Genomic DNA, 27518 nt, shown 5'->3' on the forward strand with positions numbered 1-27518 from the left:
GCATAAACAAATAGAATGTTTTGGGTTTTTTTCATTATGTTGCAATCATTTCACAGAGGAATCCTTTAATCCTAGCACTGAAGAAATAACATACACATATATAATAAATTAATAACCTGAAGTCAAACTTTATAAATAAAAGTTGCTCCAAAACTTAGCTTACCAACAGTACTGATTTTAGTAAAATTATTTCAACATTTTGTTAGTGGCAACATCAAACAATAAGTCAACTGTATCTATTTCTAATTCTAGGTGTACCTGTGAAAAATTTAGTTATAATGGGAGACACCTGGTCCTCAGACAAAATTTCACCCATAGTAATATGACTTGGCTTCTAGAACAGAGCACATCATTTTAATACACTTTGTCAAATGAAGACATCCATAAAATTCCCATAAGTTGGTAATAATTTGTAAAGAAAATAATTTTCATATTTGAAAACCAAATTGCACCTGAACTTTTTCAGAATTGTTTTGCTGTACATAATATGCAACAGTTTGTTTTATAGGCATTGTTTTCTTCTTCTTTTTTTAATGTTTGTTTACTTTTTGAGAGAGGGAGAGAGAGAGAGAGAGAGAGCAAGCGGGGTAAGCACAGACAGAGAGGGAGACACAGAATCCAAAGCAGGCTCCAGACTCCCAGCTGTCAGCAGAGTCCGATGTGGGGCTCAAACCCATGGACCATGAGATCATGACCTGAGCTGAAGTCAGCCGCTCAACCAACTGGGTCACCCAGGTGCCCGTAAAGGCATTCTTTCTAAACAATTCTCAACTAGGAACTGAAAGGTATGATATCATTAATGGTATAGCATTTCTAATTATTTAATTTTTTAACTGGGTCTTTCAATATTTACAACACAAGCTAAAAAGCTGTTTTATAATATAATAACTTTTGCATTCTCAATATTTATAGCAAATTTTAATCATAAATAAAAAATAGAAATAAAATGTGTTTCAAAATAAGCTCACAGGAGGTTGCGGCAAGATGGCGGCTTAGGAGGACGCTGGGCTCACCGCACGTCCTGCTGATCACTTAGATTCCATCTACACCTGCCTAAATAACCCAGAAAACCGCCAGAGGATTAGCAGAACAGAGTAGCCGGAGCCAAGCGCAGACGAGAGGCCCACGGAAGAGGGTAGGAAGGGCGGCGAGGCGGTGCGCGCTCCACGGACTGGCGGGAGGGAGCCGGGGCGGAGGGGCGGCTCGCCGGCCAAGCAGAGCCCCCGAGTCTGGCTTGCAAAAGCGGAGGGGCCGGGCGGACTGTGTTCCGACAGCAAGCGCGACTTAGCGTCTGGGAGGTCATAAATTAACAGCTCTGCTCGGAAAGCGGGAAGGCTGGAGGACAAAGGGAGGGAGAGCTGCTGAGCCCCCTGACAACAGAGCTCAGTTTGGTGGGGAACAAAGGCACTCGCCAGAGCCATTTCCCCCGCCCATCCCCCAGCCGAAATCCCAAAGGGAACCGGTTCCTGCCAGGGAACTTGATCGCTCCGTGCAAACACCCAACTCTGCGCTTCCACGGAGCCAAACCTCCGGCAGCGGATCTGACTCCCTCCCGCTGCCACAGGGCCCCTCCTGAGGTGGATCACCTAAGGAGAAGCGATCTAAGCCTGCCCCTCCTGCCCCCGAGCACCTTGCCTACCCACCCCAGCTAATACGCCAGATCCCCAGCATCACAAGCCTGGCAGGGTGCAAGTAGCCCAGACGAGACACCACCCCACAGTGAATCCCACCCCTAGGAGAGGGGAAGAGAAGGCACACACCAGTCTGACTGTGGCCCCAGCGGTGGGCTGGGGGCAGACATCAGGTCTGACTGCGGCCCCGCCCACCAACTCCAGTTATACACCACAGCACAGGGGAAGTGCCCTGCAGGTCCTCACCACGCCAGGGACTATCCAAAATGACCAAGCGGAAGAACTCCCCTCAGAAGAATCTCCAGGAAATAACAACAGCTAATGAGCTGATCAAAAAGGACTTAAATAATATAACAGAAAGTGAATTTAGAATAATAGTCATAAAATTAATCGCTGGGCTTGAAAACAGTATACAGGACAGCAGAGAATCTCTTGCTACAGAGATCAAGGGACTAAGGAACAGTCACGAGGAGCTGAAAAACGCTTTAAACGAAATGCATAACAAAATGGAAACCACCACAGCTCGGCTTGAAGAGGCAGAGGAGAGAATAGGTGAACTAGAAGATAAAGTTATGGAAAAAGAGGAAGCTGAGAAAAAGAGAGATAAAAAAATCCAGGAGTTTGAGGGGAAAATTAGAGAATTAAGTGATACACTAAAAAGAAATAATATACGCATAATTGGTATCCCAGAGGAGGAAGAGAGAGGGAAAGGTGCTAAAGGGGTACTTGAAGAAATAATAGCTGAGAACTTCCCTGAACTGGGGAAGGAAAAAGGCATTGAAATCCAAGAGGCACAGAGAACTCCCTTCAGACGTAACTTGAATCGATCTTCTGCACGACATATCATAGTGAAACTGGCAAAATACAAGGATAAAGAGAAAATTCTGAAAGCAGCAAGGGGTAAACGTGCCCTCACATATAAAGGGAGACCTATAAGACTCGTGACTGATCTCTCTTTTGAAACTTGGCAGGCCAGAAAGAATTGGCACGAGATTTTCAGGGTGCTAGACAGAAAAAATATGCAGCCAAGAATCCTTTATCCAGCAAGTCTGTCATTTAGAATAGAAGGAGAGATAAAGGTCTTCCCAAACAAACAAAAACTGAAGGAATTTGTCACCATTAAACCAGCCCTACAAGAGATCCTAAGGGGGACCCTGTGAGACAAAGTCCCAGAGACATCACTACAAGCATAAAACATACAGACATCACAATGACTCTAAACCCGTATCTTTCTATAATAACACTGAATGTAAATGGATTAAATGCGCCAACCAAAAGACATAGGGTATCAGAATGGATAAAAAAACAAGACCCATCTATTTGCTGTCTACAAGAGACTCATTTTAGACCTGAGGACACCTTTAGATTGAGAGTGAGGGGATGGAGAACTATTTATCATGCGACTGGAAGCCAAAAGAAAGCTGGAGTAGCCATACTTATATCAGACAAACTAGACTTTAAATTAAAGGCTGTAACAAGAGATGAAGAAGGACATTATATAATAGTTACAGGGTCTATCCATCAGGAAGAGCTAACAATTATAAACGTCTATGCACCGAATACCGGAGCCCCCAAATATATAAAACAATTACTCATAAACATAAGCAACCTTATTGATAAGAATGTGGTAATTGCAGGGGACTTTAATACACCACTTACAGAAATGGATAGATCATCTAGACACACGGTCAGTAAAGAAACAAGGGCCCTGAATGAGACATTGGATCAGATGGACTTGACAGATATATTTAGAACTCTGCATCCCAAAGCAACAGAATATACTTTCTTCTAGACTGCACATGGAACATTCTCCAAGATAGATCATATACTGGGTCACAAAACAGCCCTTCATAAGTTTACAAGAATTGAAATTATACCATGCTTACTTTCAGACCACAATGCTATGAAGCTTGAAATCAACCACAGAAAACAGTCTGGAAAACCTCCAAAAGCATGGAGGTTAAAGAACACCCTACTAACGAATGAGTGGGTCAACCAGGCAATTAGAGAAGAAATTAAAAAAATATATGGAAACAAACAAAAATGAAAATACAACAATCCAAACGCTTTGGGACGCAGCAAAGGCAGTCCTGAGAGGAAAATACATTGCAATCCAGGCCTATCTCAAGAAACAAGAAAAATCCCAAATACAAAATCTAACAGCACACCTAAAGGAACTAGAAGCAGAACAGCAAAGGCAGCCTAAACCCAGCAGAAGAAGAGAAATAATAAAGATCAGAGCAGAAATAAACAATATAGAAACTAAAAAAACTGTAGAGCAGATCAACGAAACCAAGAGTTGGTTTTTTGAAAAAATAAACAAAATTGACAAACCTCTAGCCAGGCTTCTCAAAAAGAAAAGGGAGATGACCCAAATAGATAAAATCATGAATGAAAATGGAATTATTACAACCAATCCCTCAGAGATACAAACAATTATCAGGGAATACTATGAAAAATTATATGCCAACAAATTGGACAACCTGGAAGAAATGGACAAATTCCTGAACACCCACACTCTTCCAAAACTCAATCAGGAGGAAATAGAAAGCTTGAACAGACCCATAACCAGCGAAGAAATTGAATCGGTTATCAAAAATCTCCCAACAAATAAGAGTCCAGGACCAGATGGCTTCCCAGGGGAGTTCTACCAGACGTTTAAAGCAGAGATAATACCAATCCTTCTCAAGCTATTCCAAGAAATAGAAAGGGAAGGAAAACTTCCAGACTCATTCTATGAAGCCAGTATTACTTTGATTCCTAAACCAGACAGAGACCCAGTAAAAAAAGAGAACCACAGGCCAATATCCCTGATGAATATGGATGCAAAAATTCTCAATAAGATACTAGCAAATCGAATTCAACGGCATATAAAAAGAATTATTCACCATGATCAAGTGGGATTCATTCCTGGGATGCAGGGCTGGTTCAACATTCGCAAATCAATCAACGTGATACATCACATTAACAAAAAAAGAGAGAAGAACCATATGATCCTGTCAATCGATGCAGAAAAGGCCTTCGACAAAATCCAGCACCCTTTCTTAATAAAAACCCTTGAGAAAGTCGGGATAGAAGGAACATACTTAAAGATCATAAAAGCCATTTATGAAAAGCCCACAGCTAACATCATCCTCAACGGGGAAAAACTGAAAGCTTTTTCCCTGAGATCAGGAACACGACAAGGATGCCCACTCTCACCGCTGCTGTTTAACATAGTGCTGGAAGTTCTAGCATCAGCAATCAGACAACAAAAGGAAATCAAAGGCATCAAAATTGGCAAAGATGAAGTCAAGCTTTCGCTTTTTGCAGATGACATGATATTATACATGGAAAATCCGATAGACTCCACCAAAAGTCTGCTAGAACTGATACAGGAATTCAGCAAAGTTGCAGGATACAAAATCAATGTACAGAAATCAGTTGCATTCTTATACACTAACAATGAAGCAACAGAAAGACAAATAAAGAAACGGATCCCATTCACAATTGCACCAAGAAGCATAAAATACCTAGGAATAAATCTAACCAAAGATGTAAAGGATCTGTATGCTGAAAACTATAGAAAGCTTCTGAAGGAAATTGAAGAAGATTTAAAGAAATGGAAAGACATTCCCTGCTCATGGATTGGAAAAATAAATATTGTCAAAATGTCAATACTACCCAAAGCTATCTACACATTCAATGCAATCCCAATCAAAATTGCACCAGCATTCTTCTCGAAACTAGAACAAGCAATCCTAAAATTCATATGGAACCACAAAAGTCCCCGAATAGCCAAAGGAATTTTGAAGAAGAAGACCAAAGCAGGAGGCATCACAATACCAGACTTTAGCCTCTACTACAAAGCTGTCATCATCAAGACAGCATGGTATTGGCACCAAAACAGACACATAGACCAATGGAATAGAATAGAAACCCCAGAACTAGACCCACAAACGTATGGCCAACTCATCTTTGACAAAGCAGGAAAGAACATCCAATGGAAAAAAGACAGCCTCTTTAACAAATGGTCCTGGGAGAACTGGACAGCAACATGCAGAAGGTTGAAACTAGACCACTTTCTCACACCATTCACAAAAATAAACTCAAAATGGATAAAGGACCTAAATGTGAGACAGGAAACCATCAAAACCTTAGAGGAGAAAGCAGGAAAAGACCTCTCTGACCTCAGCCGTAGCAATCTCTTACTCGACACATCCCCAAAGGCAAGGGAATTAAAAGCAAAAGTGAATTACTGGGACCTTATGAAGATAAAAAGCTTCTGCACAGCAAAGGAAACAACCAACAAAACTAAAAGGCAACCAACGGAATGGGAAAAGATATTCGCAAATGACATATCGGACAAAGGGCTAGTATCCAAAATCTATAAAGAGCTCACCAAACTCCACACCCGAAAAACAAATAACCCAGTGAAGAAATGGGCAGAAAACATGAATAGACACTTCTCTAAAGAAGACATCCAGATGGCCAACAGGCACATGAAAAGATGTTCAGCGTCGCTCCTTATCAGGGAAATACAAATCAAAACCACACTCAGGTATCACCTCACGCCAGTCAGAGTGGCCAAAATGAACAAATCAGGAGACTATAGATGCTGGCGAGGATGTGGAGAAACGGGAACCCTCTTGCACTGTTGGTGGGAATGCAAATTGGTGCAGCCGCTCTGGAAAGCAGTGTGGAGGTTCCTCAGAAAATTAAAAATAGACCTACCCTATGACCCAGCAATAGCACTGCTAGGAATTTATCCAAGGGATACAGGAGCACTGATGCATAGGGCCACTTGTACCCCAATGTTCATAGCAGCACTCTCAACAATAGCCAAATTATGGAAAGAGCCTAAATGTCCATCAACTGATGAATGGATAAAGAAATTGTGGTTTATATACACAATGGAATATTACGTGGCAATGAGAAAAAATGAAATATGGCCTTTTGTAGCAACGTGGATGGAACTGGAGAGTGTGATGCTAAGTGAAATAAGCCATACAGAGAAAGACAGATACCATATGGTTTCACTCTTATGTGGATCCTGAGAAACTTAACAGGAACCCATGGGGGAGGGGAAGGAAAAAAAAAAAAAAGAGGTTAGAATGGGAGAGAGCCAAAGCATAAGAGACTATTAAAAACTGAGAACAAACTGAGGGTTGATGGGGGGTGGGAGGGAGGAGAGGGTGGGTGATGGGTATTGAGGAGGGCACCTTTTGGGATGAGCACTGGGTGTTGTATGGAAACCAATTTGTCAATAAATTTCAGAAAAAACAAAAAAAACCAAAAAAAACAAAATAAGCTCACAGACTATTTTAATACCTAAAAATCTTATTAGGTAAATACCCATTTATCTTATTAGGGTTGGTATATTACAAGATTATTAAATCACAAAATACTTAGAAAACAGTAACATAGTAACATATTTTAAGGTAAGGACATTAATATTCAATATTTCATTCATATTTTATATATGAATATCATATTTATATATTTAAATATGAAGAGCTTTATTTATCTTATTTTATTTTATTTTTAATGAAGAGTTTTAGTTTTTTGTTTTGTTTTTAAATTTTTTTTTTTAACGTTTATTTATTTTTGAGACAGAGAGAGACAGAGCATGAACGGGGGAGGGTCAGAGAGAGGGAGACACAGAATCTGAAACAGGCTCCAGGCTCTGAGCTGTCAGCACAGAGCCCGACGCGGGGCTCGAACTCACGGACCGTGAGATCATGACTTGAGCCGAAGTCGGCCGCTTAACCGACTGAGCCACCCAGGCGCCCCTAATGAAGAGTTTTAAAAGAAACCATGGGAAAATCCTTGGAGAATAAGATTTAATTCAGGTCACTTGTGTTTAAGTAATAAAAGTCAAATTTATTAGTGTATTAAGACTACTAAACACTGAAAAAATAAGCTTAAAAGATACTGTAAGTTCCTTTCAAAGGCTTCCACATCAATTAGGAGCGGAAGTGTTCATCTAATCCATTAAGTATCATCCCTGGTTTTGTAACATTTTATTTCAGTCTTTCAAAGGTCATCATGAGCTCTATTTAATTAAAATTGTATTGCATACCTTCTTATTCTCTTAGTTTTGGAGAAGAAAATCCGTTCCTCAATACAGAATTTTTTTTTTTTTTTTTTACAATTTCTCTACACAGAGCATCTCAGGGACAGACTACAAAACATGCCCAGAGCTGGACAGCCATAATTACTATAAAATCTTCCTTCAAAAGTTTGGCTCCCTAACTTCTACCTATTTATCTTATTTCTGTGCATACCAGGTGTGCCAATTACAGAAAATGGAAATCAAACAAAGTAAAAGGAGAGAAACTGTTCCTGCTTAACATTTCTATCAAGTATCACGAATAAAAATCACAATGACTTCTTACATATATACACATAAAGATCTATACACCCACATATATACATTTACACACATAAATACATCAAATTAATGTGCTTTGAGTTTCATTTGTCCACATATTACCATGATCATAAAAGGAAATACATACATTCTCTTACACTTTAAAGTGTTATTCATGTACGTGATCATGTGTTCATGAAAAATATCACCCCAATATTTTTATTAGAAGAGAAGGGTACTCCCACAGTGACTTACACACAGAAAGCACTCACTAAATATTTGCTGAATAATGTTACCTGGAAAAACTCTCATTATATGAAACCACATGAAAGTTAAAAGAAAAAAAAACAAAACAAAACCTATTAGGTCTTAATCTAACTATGTAGGGACAGAGACCTGAATATAGGGGCTACTCATTACTAGCTGCTGAATGAATGCTGTTTGAAAAATCAAAGCATATGGAACTGAAGTTTTAAAAAAGACTGGAATCTGATTTAGCTGTCATGCAATATACTGTTTCATAGCAAGAAAGCCATTTTTCTACTTTGTTCACCTATATTCCAAGATGTATAATAGTAAAATGAGAGATCTATAATATACCAACTAAGGACTGAAAATATTACTTTAAATGATATATGGTAACCTTTTCTCAGTGTACAATATTAACACATTAAGATCAGCACTGGGGTCCATGAGTATTGCCACATTTATGTAATTACCATCATGTTGGCATTGAACTGGCATCCGTCAAGCAAGTCTTACTCAGGTGCAAACAGTCAATAATAAAAAGTTCAAGCTAATGTCTGACTTGCTACCATCCCATAACCGATTGTGACTATGATAAATTACATTTTAGCAACTTACCAATGAGATGCCACGATAGGGTCCACAGTGGACCAGGTTTCAAATATAAAATGTGCTGGTACCGACTATGCAAACTTACCAGTGTTGTAGTAGGAGCAGAAACAGTTGCTTTCAGATTACTCAGTTCCTGCTGGATTAGTTTCTCTTCCTCCTGAAAAAGTGAAAGTATTTAAACACATGAATAACTGGCTTTTTAAACTGTAACAATATTTTTTTAAAGGAAAAATATAATTTATAATACTTGCAATAAAAAATAAACATTATGTTAAAGTACAATTACATGTGCTTAAAATTTGCCTACAGGCATTTCTCCAAACCTTGGAATCATTCCTAGAAAGAATAATCCACCATCTCTCTTTCCTTCACTTAATTACTGTCCCCTTAAGGACAGTTTAGCAAAAAAAGTTTGGTTTGGTTTGGTTTTAATTAAAGTTAGAGAGAAAGAATAAAAGAAAATTTTCATGTACTGGCCCAGGATAAGGTTCTCACGCCTTCCCTTTAAAAGTAAAAAGTCTTGGGGTGCCTGGGTGGCTCAGTCAGTGGAGCATGCGACTCTTGATCTTGGAGTTCTGAGTTCGAGCCCCACGCTGAGTGTAGAGATAACTTAAAAATTAAAAATCTTGAGGGGCGCCTGGGTGGCGCAGTCGGTTAAGCGTCCGACTTCAGCCAGGTCATGATCTCGCGGTCCGTGAGTTCGAGCCCCACGTCGGGCTCTGGGCTGATGGCTCAGAGCCTGGAGCCTGTTTCCGATTCTGTGTCTCCCTCCCTCTCTGCCCCTCCCCCATTCATGCTCTGTCTCTCTCTGTCCCAAAAATAAATAAACGTTGAAAAAAAAATTTAAAAAAAAAATTAAAAATCTTGGGGCACCTGGGTGACTCAGTCAGTTGAGTGTCCAACTCTTGATTTCAGCTCAGGTCATGGTCTCAGGGTCATGGGATCAAGCCCCATGTCAGGCTCCATGCTGAGCTTGGAGCCTGCTTAAGATTCTCTCTCTCTCCCTCTACCCCTTTCCCCTGCTCACTCACTCTCTGTCTAAAATAAGAAAAAATTATATGCTTAAAATAAATAAATAAATACTCTTAGTAAATAAATAAAAGTCAGTCTTCATAGAATCGAGAAATAGGGTAAGAAGGCAGAAACAGAAATTGGTCTTTTTCCCCTAAAATATCCTTCCCTATTCTTTTCTCCTTATTCCTCACATCCTTTCCCTCACTTCCCATCTCTCTCTCACACACAATAAATGCACCAATGTGATCATTTCTACTGTCTGCACTGTATTTCATCTCCTTAGCACACTTGAGTATCAGCCCCATTTTTGGCTAATATACCACTATCTTTAAATCACACAATGAATTAGTAGATATCCATTAGGTGGTTAATCAAGAACTACTAGTGAAGTACTGCCACATTAAGAGATTAATTTAAGTTTGAGATTAACTCAGTTTGCCCTTAGTGCTTATGAACAGTTTCAAACTGCAATTTAAGACCTAAAATAGGGGCGCTTGGGTGGCTCAGCTGGTTAAGCGTCCAACTCTTGATTTTGCCTCAGGTCATGATCTCAGTTAGTTCATGAAATCGAGCCCCACGTCAGGCTCCATGCAAAGCACAGAGCCTGCTTGGGATTCTCTTTCTCCCTCTCTCTCTCTCTCCCCTCTCCCACCCGTGTGCTCTCTCTCTTTCAAAATAAATAAATAAACTTTAGAAAATAAAATATTTTTTAAAAGACCAAAAATATTTTTTTAGATTTCACTTAGAATCTCACAGAAATTAGTAAAAGACAAAATGTTAAAACAATAATAAGTCCATAAATAATGATTTCTGAATGTGAAGCAGAAATACAGCATCCAGTAGAGTATCATCTAGTTCGGTTTAAACAGAATGTTTTAAATCCTCAGAGCGCTTTGAAGAAAATCTTTCTGTCTGTCTTCGTCATTTCCTCTCCCCCAGCACTTATACGTCATTGTATATTGCTTATACTTGTCTTTTTTTAAATTTTTTAAATTTATTTTGAGAGAGCGAGACCACGCACGCGCAAGCACACAAGGGTGCGCAAGGGTGAGGGAGGGGCAGAGAGAGAGGGAGAGAGAGAATCCCAAGCAGGCTCCAGGCTGTCTGATGCTTAACCAACTGAGCCACCCAGGCACCCCTTATTTCTATTTATCTTAAGCCCCAAATGAATGATCAATTCCTTGGGGAAAAGAAAATCTGTTTTATTCTTTTTCCTCAATGTCTAACACATAACCTCTCCCACAAATATCTTTTGAACAAATTACGGCATAATACACAATCTTTTTTAAATATATAAATTCCTTGAAACTTGCAATCCGTATCTAACACAATCCGTTCGACTACCAAAAGTCTGTGGAAACTTAATACCTTCTATTATAACTGCTCATTTTCAAAGCCCAACTGAGGCTGAGACAATAAATTTGACACTGAGAGAGAATTATGCTTTTTCTCTGCCCACCCCGTAGGTCTAATCTAAGAACCTCAAGCTCCCCCAAAATATTCAACGACCAGTTCAGATGGCAGGGGCTGTTCCCGAGTGTGACGTCCAGCAGTTGAAATAACTGGAGGAAAGAACCTGTAAAGAAACTTTGTAGAAGGTAAATAATGTTGACACTTCCATCGTACTTGGTATTTCCACTCGCTTGATGTCTCATTTAATTCTCGAAACAGCCTATGAAATACGTATTGGTACTTTTCCACTTCAACGTTCGGGAAACACATGGAGTCTCAAAGATTAAAAAGATCTGCTCCAGGTAATAATGACTCAGTGTGAGGATCCACTGTGGAAACTCGGCCTCCCCGCTGTCAGTCCCGGAAGGAAAATCACGCTTCTAGACAGACGCAGGGACGGACTGATACAAGCAGTCCATAAGCCCCGCCGGAGGGCCAGCCCTGAGGGCTCCCGCCCGACTAGGGCCTCCCAGTGCCGGGGCCTCCCCCGGCTCCCCTGACCTCCCGGCCCGGCAAGTACGTACGTGCTTGGAGGTTAGCGCGGTGATGCCGCGGACGAGGTTGCCCAGCCGCGAGGAGAAGGACGCCTTGACTCCCGCTGGCCCGCCAACCGACTGGTTCTGCAAGAAGAGTCCCGGCAGCGCCGTCAGCGTCTTCTCCACTATGTCGCTCATCGCCGCCGCCGCCGCCACCAGCCGCGATCTGGTTGCCGCCCGGCTTCATGCCCGGCCCCTGCCCAGCCTCCGGCCCGGCCTCCGTAGACACTTCCTGTTTGTTTGAAAAAGAAATCTTTATTCGCGTCCAGAATGGACAAGTACAGTGTCGTTCCCGACTGAGGCCGCCGGAGGGCGCAACAGTCCGCTGGGAGAAGCGGCTCTCCCAACTTGCTCGAGGAGGGTGACGTCCTGGAGAGGAATTGAAGGACCGGATGGTCCGGTTACGATGGCAACCCCGGGGTCTCACCCTTGGGTCCTCTTGAGGTAGCCGCTGGGGCTGGTCCCCCTCACGCTTCATCCTGCAAGGTCTCCCTTTTCCCTTTCGCTGCCTCCCCGCCGCGCGAGACCGCGTCGGGAGGTGCACATTCCTTTCCCCCATTCGGCCCGCGGTCCCCCTCTGCGGGACCGCCGGCAGTAGGCCCACCTCCCTGCACCGCAGCCCGAGCGCCGGGACAGCGCGGGCCCCGGCCCTGACAGTGCTGGTGGTGTCGAATGACAGGCCACTGTCCCGCGCATTCCTTCCGCCGGGGTGGGCGCCCGCGGCGCCGGGGTCTCGCGGTCACTGCAGCTTCCCTTTCACCCCTCTTCACCGCGGATGTGGGAAGACAGCCGGGGAGGGCAGGTGGTCGCGCGGCCACCCCCGCCTCCGACCGAGTCCGACTCCGCAGTCCCAGCTGGAAGGTCTCTCTCCTGGAGCGGCCTCCCCTGGCCGGACAGACAAGGATGAGTGTTCCTGCCCTACCCTGTCACAACCTTCCGTTCATTTTCATTTGACAACTCATCACGGTTCTTACTACATAAATATCTCCGCATGGAGCGGGTATTTTAGCTATTGACGTTACCCCAGTTTCTACCTAGAGCACAATCTAGTACGGTGGTTCTCAATATGTGCTCTGGTGTCTTCTGAGGGTCTCTGACCCCCTTCCAAGAGATCCACGAAGTCAAACTGTATGCCTAATATTATTTAAAAGTTGTTTGCTGTTTTAGCTCTCATCCTCTAGGGATATACAGAGAAGTTTTCAAGAGGATAGTTGACTTAAAAGCTCTGTTGACTGGTGAAATGTGTGCTTGGGTATTCCTCTGTTTTCTAGAATCTTCTAAGGTGTAGGGTATAAATACGTGCGTTTTCAGAGATTAACTCAGTTTGTCCTTAGTGCATCTAGTGTGTTCTTACAAGCTATCGTCCTTTATACTTAATTTCTGTAACCTCATCAATCGTCCTATAAATGGCTTTTTGAAAACCCTAAATTGTCCTTGTACTTATGTGGAAACACAAGAAAAAAAGTTTATTTTGTCAGGGAGCCTGGGTGGCTCAGTTGGTTAAGCACCAGACTCTTGATTTTTGGCTCAGGTCATGATCCCAGGGTAGTGGGTTGAAACCCCATGTCAGGCTCTGCTCTGAGTGGGGCGCCTAATTAAGATTCTCTCCCACTGCCCCTCTTCCCTGCTCTCTATCTCAAAAAAAAAAAAAAAAAAGTTCATTTTGGAGACTTTTTTTGCAATAATTTTTAATTTATTTAAAAATAAATGTTTATGGGGCGCCTGGGTGGCGCAGTCGGTTAAGCGTCCGACTTCAGCCAGGTCACGATCTCGCAGTCCGTGAGTTCGAGCCCCACGTCAGGCTCTGGGCTGATGGCTCAGAGCCTGGAGCCTGTTTCCGATTCTGTTTCTCCCTCTCTCTCTCTGCCCCTCCCCCGTTCATGCTCTGTCTCTCTCTGTCCCAAAAATAAATAAACGTTGAAAAAAAAATAAAAATAAAAAAATAAATGTTTAAATTTTATTTAAAACTTATTCTTTGAGAATTTAATATTCTAAATTAAAATTTTGTTTATACCCTTTTTTTACTTTAGGTTCTCTCATTGGCTTACAAAAGGGAGATTAGAAGACTTGCTTTTTCAACCTTCCCACACCTAAAGATGCTGAAAAAGATGATACTGACATCAATATCAAAGCATTCTCTGACTCAGGTAAAGGGAAGAATCTGGGTGAAACTGTAAATAAGAAAAGGCAAAATTGAATATTTCAAACATGGTAGGTTCTTTAAAAGCCCAGGAGTTTTTGTTACCACTTTTCAAACCAGAAATGAAAAACCCCCTGACGCATCTTACAGGTTAAATTATTGTATTGCATTGGCTGAAAAGGTGCATGTAGGAACTGAGAAACTAAGAAAGCCTGTACATTACTGAGGAAATGCCTGCTAGGTGAAAAATCAGTCAAAGAAATCATGGCCAAGCTACTTTCCAAAAATGCAGTAGCTCACCAAATTAGAACTTGAACTGCAAACATCAAGACTGAGGTAACATCTCATCTGCAGAACTGTAGTGCCTTTCAGATGAGCAAAAATTATAGAATTATAGATGTAGCTAGACTTGTTGCTTTGCATGTATATATCCAGTGTCAGCACCAACTAACACTTGAAGATCTTTTATATGAATGCTTAGCAGCAAACAGAAGTGGTGCTAAAATAGAGCATTGACTCATTTTTAAAATCTCATAGTTTATCCTGGAACAACTGTGCTGATATTTACACTAATAGTATAAAAATAGTACTGGGCAAAACTGCTGGCGCCTTGGTGCAAATCAAGGCAGAGGCTCCAAACTGTCCTCTTCACCACCACATGCTCACAATGGGGGACGAGGGGCAGCCGGTTTACCTCAGACTAAGAGTTCTTAATTTTATTAAAGCTCGACCTTTTAGTACATTTCTTTTAAATATTGTATGTGACATTTGGGTGAGCTCATGCCCCACTTCTCGTGAGCTCCAGCCCCGCTTCAGGTAAAAACAGGAGCCTCGGGGGAGTCCCAATTCTCTCTCTCCTTCCCTCTCTGCCCCTCACTCACTTGCATCCTCTCTCTCTCTCTCTAAAATATGTGTGTGTGTGTGTGTGTGTGTGTGTGTGTGTGTGTAGTGTGTGTGACAAAATTAGAAGTGCACATAAAACAGTTCTGATGCACAGCCACAGTTTCTCAAGGAAAAGCACTTGCGCGCTTATTTGACTTGAAAGCTGAACCAGCCACTTTTCCTCACGTACTGACAATGGTTTTCTTGCAAATGAACAGCAAGTCTGTAAGTTCAAAGAAAATAACAGAATTTGTTGCCACTGATAAAATTCAAGCTTTCACCTGAAAATTAGAATTTTGAAAACTGTGTTTCTGTACCAGGAGTTTGTTAATTTCCCAATATGCAAGAACTGTTCTGATAAGATTGGTGGTGATATTAATGAATGTTATTTTTTGATCATGTATAATTAAATGTGTTAAGATTTGGAAGATCTGTTTAACTTAACCAATATCTTCCAAATGATCAATGCGTGATGTTATAAAATTATGAATCTATTTAAAGTGCATATATCCCAATGATTTTAATGTAGCCCAGTGAGAAAAGTTCACTGATATGTTTTCAAATTCCACAATTGTAACAAACCTTTAAGAAACTACTTCTTGTTGAGTTTCGATGTTGTGCTAAAGAATAATATCCACAATTATTTGAAAAGGCTATTTAAAAACTCTCTTTTGGGGCACCTGGGTGGCTCAGTCGGTTGAGCATCTGGCTCTTGATTTCGGCTCAGGTCACAATGACAGAGTTGTAGGATCAAGCCCTGTGTTGGGCTCCACACTGAGCGTGGAGCCTACTTGAGAGTCTCTCTCTCTCTCTCTCTCTCTCTCTCTCTCTCTCTCTCTCTCTTTCTCTCTCTCTCTCTCTCTCTCTCCCTTTCTCTCTCCCCCCCTTTTGTTTCTCTCCCCCTCTCATGTACTCTGTCTAAAATAAAATTAAAATTAAAAAACAAATGTAATACTCTTTTTTCCCCAAGCCGCATATTTGTGTGAGACCAGATTTTCTTCATAAACATCAAACAAAATAACAGCCTGTTGTAGGCTGACAGTCACTCCCAAGAATACATCCGCATCCTAATCCTCAGAACTGGTAAATGTTATATAGTGAAACGTGTGCAGGCATGATTAGGTTAAAGATCTTGAGATAAAGAGATTACCCTGGATTATCCCAGTGAGGCCTAAATGCCTTCACAAATGTCTTATCAGAGAGAAGCACAGGGAGATTATAATTCCAGCACATACAAAAGAGCAGTTGAAGCAAAGATAGGGGAAGAGATTGGAAAGAAGCAGCCTTAAATTAAGGAATGCTAGCAACCACCAGCATCTGCCAGAGGCAAGGAGAGAATTTTCCTCTAGAGCCTCCAGAGGGAGCACTTCCCTGCCCACACCTTGATTTCGGTCCAGTGAAACTGATGTTGAACTTCTGGCTCCAGAACTGTAAAAGAATTACATTTCTGTTGTTTTGAGCAGCTGGATTTGTGGTAATTTATTAGAACAGCCCCAGGAAATGAATACAAACCCTGAAACAACAGATTAAATAAAGAGCCCGGCATGAGAATCCAGCTGTTTTATGTTAAGCCTGACAGTAAAGAGATTTGCAAAATTGTGAAACAGTGCCACTCCTGTCACTAATTTTTGTTGTTGTTGTTGTTGTTGTTTTGAATATATAGATGTTTGTCATTCTTAAAAAATGTTTTTAACATATAATGGGTCCATTTTTTGCTAAAACTAATAGCTTAAAATTTTGTTTTACCTTTTAATTTGGTAAATATCTATAGATATAACCCATATAAACAAAAGCCTTTGGAGGTCCTTGACAACTTTCAAGCATGTTAAGAGGTCCTAAGATAAAAAATTTTGAAAACTCCCTAGTACACGGTAGGTACTCAATTATTCTGAAGTAATTATTATATTTATTATTCAGTCACATCAATTGATATAGGAGTGTAGGCCAATGAACAGCAAAAGAGTTTAGGGGTAGGATGAATGATTGTAAGAGAAGAAGACAGAAGAATCCTTAGAAAAGAGAAAAATTTGATAAAAAGGCAAAATTATCTCCTACTGACCGGATTCTGAAGGAAACGTTGCTGGAGCAACTTCCAGAGCTTTCTACCCAGTGTGTGACCCAGGCACAAAGATCATTGAATCCCCACCAATTCCTACCATTCCTTCTCTAGGTTCCACCTTGAAAAGCTAAAAATTTACAACAGAGGTGAGAAACAAACATCAAAAGCCTGTAAGTGGAATTCCTGTTAGGAAAAGCTGTAGAAGTATATAGCAGGACTTAAGATTTAGAATTATATGATGTGGGAATTGGAAGAAACTTTGGATGTCATCCACACATCCAATCACCTAATATTACAGAAAAGGATACTGATACTTAGGCTGTGGAAGCCACTTGGCCAAAGTCACACAACCCTAGAGGTAGAACTGAAATTGCAGCCCTAAATACGGACTTTGAGCTTGGAGCATGTTCCCCATATTTTCATGGCATTCACAGTGAAGAGGTCGCCTGTGGCTTCCTACTCTGAGACCCTGGCTCCAAGTCCTGCCATGAAATGAAAGGGGTATGGATGTTCTCTTTTAAACATGTAATTTTAGACTGTCCATTTTTTCTGTAAATATGGGCTCTTTCTCCTTTTCCTATCTCTACCTCTGTCCCAGGTAATTTCACTCAGAATGACAGGGACCAAACCTGTTAAATTAAACCCTCTAGAACTGGATTTCCTCTGTCTCTCCTTTTAGTCAGGGAGGAAGGTGGCTGTCATTGAGCTGAAAATAGGGCCGAGAGGTGGGTGACTCAGTACATTTTAAGGAGGTACAGTGGTCCTAAGACTGCAGTGGGGCAAACTAGCTTATGCCTCACAAGAATATCAGCAGCCCCACCACAAACTTTCCAAGCAGGACTATCTCACCTGGAAATATATGGAGATGTGTGAAAGAGTAATAAATGTGGTGGTTTTTTGTTTTTTGAAGGGGTAATAAAAATTTTTCTTCTGCATTTATTCAGCTTCCTTTTTAAAAACTTTTATTTTGAAAAAAAAAATTCAAAAAAAAAAAAAGGAGGGGGGGGCACCCGGGTAGCTCAGTCGGTTAAGCGTCCGACTTCGACTCAGGTCACGATCTCGCGGTCCGTGAGTTTGAGCCCCACGTCGGGCTCTGGGTTGATGGCTCAGAGCCTGGAGCCTGCTTCCGATTCTGTGTCTCCCTCTCTCTCTGCCCCCCCCCCCCCCCCCCGTTCATGCTCTGTCTCTCTCTGTCTCAAAAATAAACGTTAAAAAAAATAAAAAAAAAAACTTTTATTTTGAATAGACATTAAATTCCCTCCATTCAAAACTCAAAATGTACAAAACGTTATGCTGAGCAAAATCTTTTGCCCCTCTCATCCCCCAGCTGCCCCCTTTCCTTCCCTAGAAACAACTGTTACCATCTATTTCTTCAGAAATATTTGATATATAAATATTAGCTTTCACTTTAAAAGCCTTAGATTCCACCCCATACCCACAGAGAATTCAACACACTTCTTCTCAAGATGTATCTCTAGGGAATCATTCTTTCAGGTAACATTTTCCCAAAAATTTCTGCCTTCATTTGATGGCACTATTCAAGACAAACAACAGTAATTCATGCTCACTTACTGCAAGGTTGTCATGCCGTCCTGGGAATGAGCCTGGGAACCACGTGAAAGGGGAGTTACAAGGACACACAAATATCCTTGCCTCCAAGGATCTCACCTATACGAGACTCTCCCCTAGGTTCCCAGGCATGTATCCTATTCCCAACCCCAACTTCTAAACTCCATTTAGCTTTCTTCATACCTTTACTCTTGGCATTGTTTTCCCTGAAAAGTCCTTGTCAGCTCTCCAAATAATTCTGATTTCCCACTCTAGCTAAATTGCCTCCATTTACCCCTAATAACATGGTTAATTCACCCCCATTTGCTCCATTTCCCCTGCCACCATTTCTGTCCTGGATTATTATAAAACTCTTCTAATTAATCACCCACTATCACCGATTTCTTCTCCTTTCAGCCAACCTTTTAGAGAGAGCTTTCTATCTCAGAAATCTGATCATGTTTTTCTCAGTTCAGACTAGTCTGACGGATAAAATGCAAACTCTTTACCAGGGGGATGTAGGCCTTGATAGCTTTCTCATTGCCCAACTCTCTAGCCTTTTCTCCTACTAGGCTTAGGTTAGCGTTTTTTGTTTTAGCAATATCAAGCAGCCAACAGTTCCCTGAATATGCCACACTTTTAACTCCTTTGTTTTTGCACATGCTGACTGCCTGGAATATCCTTCTGCTCTTAACTAGAAAATTTCTATTTTTCCTTTAAAACAGAACTCATGCAGTCACCTTCTCCATGAAGCCTTCCCTGCTCCATGTTTATACAACCTCTACTAAAATTGAATTGAAATGATCTATTTATATGTCTCTCTCCTCTGTTAGAACCAAACCCTCAGGAATAGGAGCATGTTTTTCTTATTCTTGATTCTAGCACAGAATCTATATTTGTTGTCATGGAAAGATTGATATGAGTGAAGAAAACAGGTTATAAAACATGTGTATGTGGCTTGAGTCTGTCTTTGCCAAAATACATATCAATCTCACATTTATCACAATTTGTAAATATGAAATTATTTACCAGATTTACTTAATGTCTTTCTCCCTCACTAGACTGAATGCTTCTTGAGACCAAGGATCAAGTGTTCACCACCATTTGCCCAGCACCTGGCAAAATGCCTGACACTTAGTAAGCACTCATTTTACATTTCATAAATGAAGAGTGTGTGGGAGGGAAGGGTAAGCATAGAAAAATATCTGGACACATAAATACCTAAATGTTAAAGGTGATTACCTAGGATGGTTAAATTATGATTACTCTGTATGCTTTTCTTTATACTTTGTGCTATTTACTGAATTTTTAAAAATGATAACATTAATTTTATAATCATAAGGAAAATTAAAACCATTTTAGGAAGGAAGCCAGGAGCTAGGAACTCAGAGGTCCATTCAGGTCCCAACTGAACCTTCTCTGTCAGGGTAGATTAAGTGGGTTTGGGGCTGCCTGAGTAGCTCAGTTGGTTAGGCATCCAACTGTTGGTTTCGGCTCGGGTCATGATCTCACTGTTCGTGGGCTTGAGTTCCACATAGGGCTCTATGCTAGCAGTGCAGAGCCTGCTTGGAATTATCTCTCTCCCCCTCTCTCTCTGCCCTTCCCCTGCTTGCTGTTGGTCTCTCTCTTTCAACATAAAAAAATAAACATAAAAATTTTTTTAAAAATTAAATAAAATAAGTGGGTTTGCCTCAGAGACAGAACTAATGGGAGCTTAAAGTGTCAGGGATTAAAGCAGGACCAGAGAAAGATTTATTAGGATAAAAGGGTGCTGGGAGAACATCTGGTTATTTGTTCCCCACTACTGACAATGATCTGTGGGAATATAAAGAAGTACCCATTGATGACCATCTCTTAAAGTCTAAACAGTTCATTTGTCCCAGAATTTACCATTGTTTCTTAACTTATTAATAGATACTCATCGTAAAAGATATTCTGTGGCTAAATTAATTGGAAAATGCTGCATACTTGTACTCTACTCCACAGCCCTGCTCTTAGAGATGTGCAAGGTATCTTGGAATATTCATGACCCTGTGAAGTCCTATAATAAAGAATCCTATTTAATTTTATTTACCTCAACATTTCCCAAACATTTGTAAAATATGAAACAGATTTTTTAGCAAACAACAATCTAGCATCTTATAGATAACTGCTTGATAAACACAATTTTATGTAACATAAAAATGGATTTCAGGGCAGGACTTCTCACATGATGAAGAAAGGAGATAAGCAAATCCTCTCCATGGAAAACAAGTATACAGCAAAATTATCAAAAATATCCATTCCAGTGTTTTAGAAATCACTCAGAAGCACACAACAAATTGAAAAGTATCAATTCATTAAAAAGTACCACACATCAGATAAGAATGGAGGGTTCTAGGTTGTTTTTCCCTGAGGCTACTCCTCCAGGCCCCTCTGCCCAGTAAGTTTGATTGGTACCGTGATCTATCTGGGTGGAGCAAGTCATGAAAACTTACACCTTCCTTGCTGGAGGGAACTCATTTAATTTGGAGACAAATGTGAAAAATCCAGTGGCATCTGCCAGCCTGAGGCTACAGTTCTGACTAGGGTAAGCAATGGATCAAAGACTAGCCAATAATTTAAAAAAGAGATCAGGAAATAGACAGTCCTAGATAGTGGCTCTCCATCCATCACTGGCCAACCCAAGGCTGCGTGTACGCACAAAGTAGACACAAGGCCTGTTGGAAAGTAAAAGTCAGGCAGATGTGAAAACTGCCTAAAATGTGAAAGTTCCCTCCAAACCACACACGTATCGAATAGCAAGGAATGGAAGTCTTACTGACTCTGTGGTTTGAGCACAACCTCTGATCAATCCTAGCCTGACCACCAAGCTGTGCAGATCCAGGATGACCCCTAAAAATCCAGAGATATCATGAGCACACAAGGTGAGGGAGACATCCATAGGTTTAGTCCAGACAAGGCACTAAACAAACAAAGAAAAAAACAGCAACAACTATCACTAGGGGTAGAAATCAGAAACCAGATTTGCTACAGAATTTTATCTAATATGCTCAGCTTTCCTGGAGCCCTCAAATCCCGACTTCAAGTTATATTACAAAGCCGTAGTGATCAAAACAGTAGGGTACCGACACAAAAATAGGCACATAGGTCAATGGAACCGAATAGAAAACCCAGAAATGAACCTACAACTACATGGTCAGTTAATCTTCAACAAAGTGGAAAAGAACATCCAATGGGAGAAAGACAGTCTCTTCAACAAATGGTGTTGGGAAAAACTGGACAGCAACATGCAAAAGAATGAAACTGGATCACTTTCTTACATCATACACAAAAATAAGCTCAAAATGGATTAAATACCTAAATATGAGACCTGAAACCATTAAAATCATAGAGGAGAACACAGGCAGCAACATTTTTGACATCAATAGTAGCAACTTCTTACTAGCAACTTCTTACTTCATCAAAATAAAAACCTTCTGCACAGCAAAGAAAACAAAACATCAATAAAACTGAAAGGCAACCTATGGAACGGGAGAAGATATTTGCAAACGACATATCTGATAAAGGGTTAGTGTCCGAAATCTATAAAGAACTTCTAAAACTCAATACCCAAAAAATGAATAATCCAATTTAAAAATGGACAGGAGACCTGAATAAACATTTTTCCAAATAAGACATACAGATGGCCAATAGACACATGAAAAGATGCTCAACATCACTCATCAACAGGGAAATACAAACCAAAACTACAATGAGATATCACCTAACATCTGTCAGAATGGCCAAAATCAGGGTGCCTGAGTGCCTCATTGGTTAAATGTCCGACTTCAGCTCAGGTCAAGATCTCACAGTTCATGGGTTTGAGCCTCGTGTCTGGCTCTGGACTGACAGATCAGAACCTGGGGCCTGCTTCAGATTCTGTGTCTCCTTCTCTCTCTGACTCTCCCTCACTTGTGCTCTCTCTTTCTCTCTCTCAAAAATAAATAGATAAACTTAAAAAAATGCCTAAAATCAGCAGCACAAGAAACAACAGGTGTTGGCAAGGATGTAAAGAAAGGGGAACCCTCCTGCACTGCTGGTGGGAATGCAAACTGGTGCAGCCACTCTGGAAAACAGTATGGAGTTTCCTCCAAAAGTTACAAATAGAATCACCCTATGATCCAGCATTGCACTACTAGGTATTTACCCAAAGAATACAAAAATACTAATACAAAGGGATACATGCACCCCGATGTTTATAGCAGCATATCTACAATAGCCAAAATATGGAAACAGCCCAAGTGTCCATCAACTGATGAATAGATAAAGAAGATGTGGTACTTATATACAGTGGAATATTACTGAGCCATAAAAAGAATGAAATCTTGCCATTTGCAATGACCTGAGTGGAGCTACAGAGTATTAGTATTATGCCAAGCAAAATAAGTCAGTCAGAGAGGAACAAATACTATATGATTTCAATCATAGGGGGAATTTAAGAAACAGAACAAACAAGGGGCACCTGGGTGACTGGTTAGGTGTCCAGCTTTGGCTCAGGTCATGATCTGGCAGTTTGTGAATTCAAGCCCTGTGTCAGGCTCTGTGCTGACAGCTTGGAGCCTGGAGCCTGCTTCAGATCCTCTGTCCCCTTCTCTCTCTGCCCCTCTCCTGCTCATGTTCACTAGCTCTTGCTCTCAAAAGTAAATAAACATTTTAAAATATTTGTTTAATAAGTTAAAAAAAAGAAATAAAACAAATGAGCAAAGAGAAAAAAGAGAGAGAGGCAAACCAAGAAACAGACTCTTAACTATAGAGAATAAAATGATGGTTCCCACAGGGGAGGTGAGTGGGGGGATGGCTGAAATAGGTGATGAGTATTAAGGAGTGCACTTATGATGAGCACCAGGTGTTGTATAGAAGTGTTGAATCACTAAATTGTATACCTGAAACTAATATTATATTGTATGTTAACTAACTGGAATTTAAATTAAAACTTAAAAAAAATTAAATGTCCGGCTTTCAACAACAAAATTATGAAGTTTCAAAGAAGCAGGAAAGATGACTTATATTCAGGGGAAAAAGGAGTTAATAGAAACTGTCTCTGAGTGGGCCTACATGTTGGATTTAGCAAAGATTTCAAAGCAGTTATTATAAATATGTTCAAAGAACCCAAGGAAACCATGTTTAAATAATTAAAAGAATATATGACAACAGTGACTTAACAAATACATAATTCAATAAAAAGACATAATCTGTTTTTAAAAAGAGAACCAAATGTAAATTTTTTAATGTTTATTTATTAACATTAAAGACATTAGAGACAGAGACATTAGAGACATTAGAGACAGAGACAGAATGAGCAGGGAAGGGACAGAGAGAAAGGGAGACACAGAATCCGAAGCAGGCTCCAGGCTCTGAGCTGTCAACACAGAGCCCGACACGGGACTCGAACTCAGGATCTGAACCAAGAGATTATGACCTGAGCCAAAGTCAGACACTTAATGGACTAAGCCACCCTGGCACCTGATTTTCTTTCTTTCTTTTTTTAATGTTTATTTTGAGAGAGAGAGAGAGAGAGCACACAAGCAGGGGAGGGTCAGAGAGAGAAGGAAAGAGAGAATCCCAAGCAGGCTCCTTGCTATCAGCTCAGAGCCCAACCTGGGGCTCGATCCCACAAACTGTGAAATCATGACCTGAGCTGAAACTAAGAGTTGGCGTTTAACTGACTGAGCCACCCAAGTACCCCTATGGTCAATTGATTTTCAGTGAAGGATCCAAGATAGTTCAATGGAGAAAGGAGAATCTTTTCAACAAATGATGCTGGTACAGTTTGATATCCATATGGAAAAAAAGTTAACTTAGACTTTTACATCACACCACCCCCCAAAAATTAACTCAAAAGGACTCTTAGACCTAAATGTAAATGTAATGTAGCCTTGGTGGTATAGTAGTGAGCATAGCTGCCTTCTAAATGTAAATGTAAAACTAAAAGTTCTAGAATAAAATATAGGATAAATTCTTCATGACCTTAGGCTAGACAGAGTTCTTAAATATGATCTCAAAAGTGCAATCCACAAAAAATTGATAAACTGGACTTCATCAAAGTGACAACTTTTGGGCTTCAAAGAAAACTCTTAATAAGTTCAAAAGATAAGACATAGACTGAAAGAAAATATTTATAAGCTATATATCTGGTAGAGGAGTTGTATCCAAATACACAGAGAACTCTTATAACTTAGTAATCAGAAGACTAACAATCCAATTTAAAAATGAGGAAATGCACATTTCACCAAAGAGAATATATGAACGGGTAACAAGTACTTGAAAAAACACTCAACATTATTAGTGACTAGGAGAATTCAAATTAAAACCACAAGGAGATACCATTACACACCCACTAGGGCCATAATCAAAGTATAGACAATACCAAGTGTTGAAGAAGATGTGGGAAACTTTTTATATATTGCTGGTGGGAATGTAAAATGGAAAAGCCACATTATAAAACAACTTGGTAGTTTTTTAAAAAGGTAAACAAATTTGCCATATGACCTAGAAACTCTACTAGGTATTTACCCAAGAGAAATGAAACTATATGTTCACACAAAGACTTGTACATAAATGTTCACAGCAGTTTGGTTTTTTGTTTGTTTTTTTAAGGTCTTTTCATTTTTGAGAGACAGAGAGAGACAGAGCACGAGCAGGGGAGGGACAGAGAGAAAGGGAGACACCGAATCCAAAGCAGGCTCCAGGCTTTGAGCTGTCAGCACAGAGCCCGATGCGGAGCTTGAACTCACGAACTGTAGATCATGACCTGACCTGAAGTTGGACCCTTAACCAACTGAGCCACCTACATGCCCCCATAGCAGTTTGTTCATTCATAATAACCAAAAGCTGTAAACAACGCAGATGTCCATCAACTGATGAATGGATAAACAAAACTAGTATGTCCGTATAATGAACTATTTTTCAGCTATGAAATGGAACGAAGCACTGATACATACTACAACATGGATGAACCTTGATAACATTATGCCAACTGAAAGAAGCTTGTTATAAAGTGTACATTTATATGCTATGATCAGAAAAGGAAAATCTTCAGACAGAAATCAGATCAGTAGCCGCCCGAAATTGGAGGTGAAATTGAGGATTGGCTGCAAATACTTGTGAGGGAACTTCATGGGGTTTTGGAAGTGTTCTAAACCTAAACTGCATAGCACTGTAAATTTAATAAAAATCATTGGCTGTACACTTACAATGGGTGAATATGATATGTAAATTATATTTCAATAAAACTATAAAATTGTTAAGTGAAGTTTAGAAATGCTTGTCTGTTATTGATTGACATTTTCTACAGGATCTTTCTGGGACTTAGTGACCAGAGATGCATGCAAAAGTAGAAAGAGAAAGAATTTGTTTAGAAAACTTAATACATTGATGAGGGTCTATAGAGGGTTACCAGAGAAAAATTTCAAGAGAGAAGGCTTAGGAGTGACCAGAATTTGTTCAGGAAACTCTCCAGGCTGAGAGGCAAGGCCTAGAAAAGGAGACATGCTGGGTAGAGTTCTGGGGACTGCAATGGTGGGGATTTAGGCCACTTTAAAGAAAACAGTTCCACACTCATACCCAAGAGGGCACCAGAGGAGCAAGCCCCAGTTGTGACTGCAGATACTCCCAACCCCTGAAGGCAGGGCACTTTCCTGAGTTCATTTCAAAACCGGACCCAGGTTCTTCAGAGAGCAGGACTCTCAATTTCCTTTTATTTTCTTTCTTGGGAGGAAGAGGGAATTTGCCTGAAGGTGGCTTCCTTTTAAGTCTGAAAATGTGGCAGGAAGAGCCAAGAGAGGCCCTGTGACTCTCTCCAGGGGAGAGGCAGCAGTTACAGCCAAAAGAAACTGCCCTAAGAGGAGCTTTTTCAGAATGACACATGCTATTTTCTTCCTCTCCCTCCGTGACTCAGATTCACATTTCACACAGACCTTTGCCTGTGTTTTCTTTCCTCTGCCTTGACTGCTAGCCAGCAGACTGTGTCCACAGTATTTTCCCACTCCTGCTCCCCAGTCTGAATCAGCCTGGTAAAAACTTAGCTGGAAGAGATCTGTTGTTTACAGGTAAACTCCTCTACAAGTACCTTTGCAATGAAAATCTCTAAGAGAGTCCTCCACAGCGCAGCTTATATCTAACCTATTTCAAATCGTAGTCAATGAAACAAAATTCTAATCCATACCGTGTATTTGGACAGTCCAGTGGAGCTTACTTGTAAAAAGATTTGACCTATGATACTTTCTTTTCCCCAAAGAACTTGAGAAGTAAGTAGAGGCAAAAACAGAGCCCCTTCTGTAGTTAGAGAGTATTTTCCCACAGACACTTATTTTAAAACTCCAGTTCCCAGGAAATCTTCATAAAGACTTTTCCCAATAGTCTACCTAATCCTGGACAAGAAAGAGAGATAGGCTCTAGATTCGATAAGCAGGGATCTTCTCAAAAGGAAACCATGGGAACTTTCTCAAATTCAAGTGGGCCTTGGTCCAGAGCATTGTCAAAAATGATCAAGGGATCAGAAATGAATCTAGTTAAAGGAAACAAAGTAGCATATCAAAGAAATAAGAGTATATTGAGGCCTGAGGCCATACTAATCTACTAATGAAAGTCAAATCTTTAAAATTACAATACCTAGATCATATGACAGAATTAATTACATCAATTCTTCTTCCATAGTGCTAAGAGCAAGATGCCCTCAAAGGACATTATTACTAGGGGAAGCCATTTTCTCCCTCTCCCAGGTCCATAAAATAGAAACTTCCACTTCTTCAAAATTGCGGAGACCATTTGCCTTTCTGCTTGTCCCCTCCCGGTTCTCCCCAAAGAGGGAGTGACTTACCTGACCGGGGCCCTGGGGAAGGAACTGAGCATGCTCAGTGCACCCACCCCTGCCTCACCAGAAGGTCTAGAGTAGAGTATTGGGAAGTGCGGTTGTACACCCTGACATGTGACTCCTCCACTTTGGCCTCACCACCATCAAAGCTAACTCTTTTCTCTCAATATGTCTGATTCATGTGTCTGTTTCTCAAAAGGTTCTGAACCCAGA

The 27518-nt window shown here is 40.6% G+C and overlaps 1 protein-coding gene and 1 long non-coding RNA gene across 3 annotated transcripts in view; one reads left to right on the forward strand and one right to left on the reverse strand.

Moving 5' to 3' along the window:
• The window catches only part of AP4E1 (adaptor related protein complex 4 subunit epsilon 1), a 67349-nt gene extending 55368 nt beyond the window's left edge, over positions 1-11981 (reverse strand). Inside the window, exons 1-2 of the mRNA XM_043555432.1 lie at positions 11832-11981; positions 8927-8998 (exon numbers count right to left, since the gene is read on the reverse strand). Coding sequence (XP_043411367.1) covers positions 8927-8998; positions 11832-11981 — 222 coding nt within the window. The remainder of the gene's footprint in view (positions 1-8926; positions 8999-11831) is intronic.
• A 195-nt stretch (positions 11982-12176) lies between these two features.
• LOC122468650 lies at positions 12177-25750 on the forward strand. 2 transcript variants are annotated; one of them, XR_006293299.1, is made up of 4 exons: positions 12177-12287; positions 13874-13990; positions 19534-19609; positions 25404-25750. It is a non-coding gene; the product is annotated as an uncharacterized LOC122468650 (long non-coding RNA). The 2 variants fall into 2 exon arrangements; XR_006293300.1 differs by lacking the exon at positions 25404-25750 and adding an exon at positions 25091-25148.
• Positions 25751-27518: the final 1768 nt, after the last annotated feature.

The sequence above is a fragment of the Prionailurus bengalensis genome, chromosome B3, assembly GCF_016509475.1.
Source record: "Prionailurus bengalensis isolate Pbe53 chromosome B3, Fcat_Pben_1.1_paternal_pri, whole genome shotgun sequence".
In the NCBI taxonomy this organism is placed as follows: domain Eukaryota; kingdom Metazoa; phylum Chordata; class Mammalia; order Carnivora; family Felidae; genus Prionailurus; species Prionailurus bengalensis.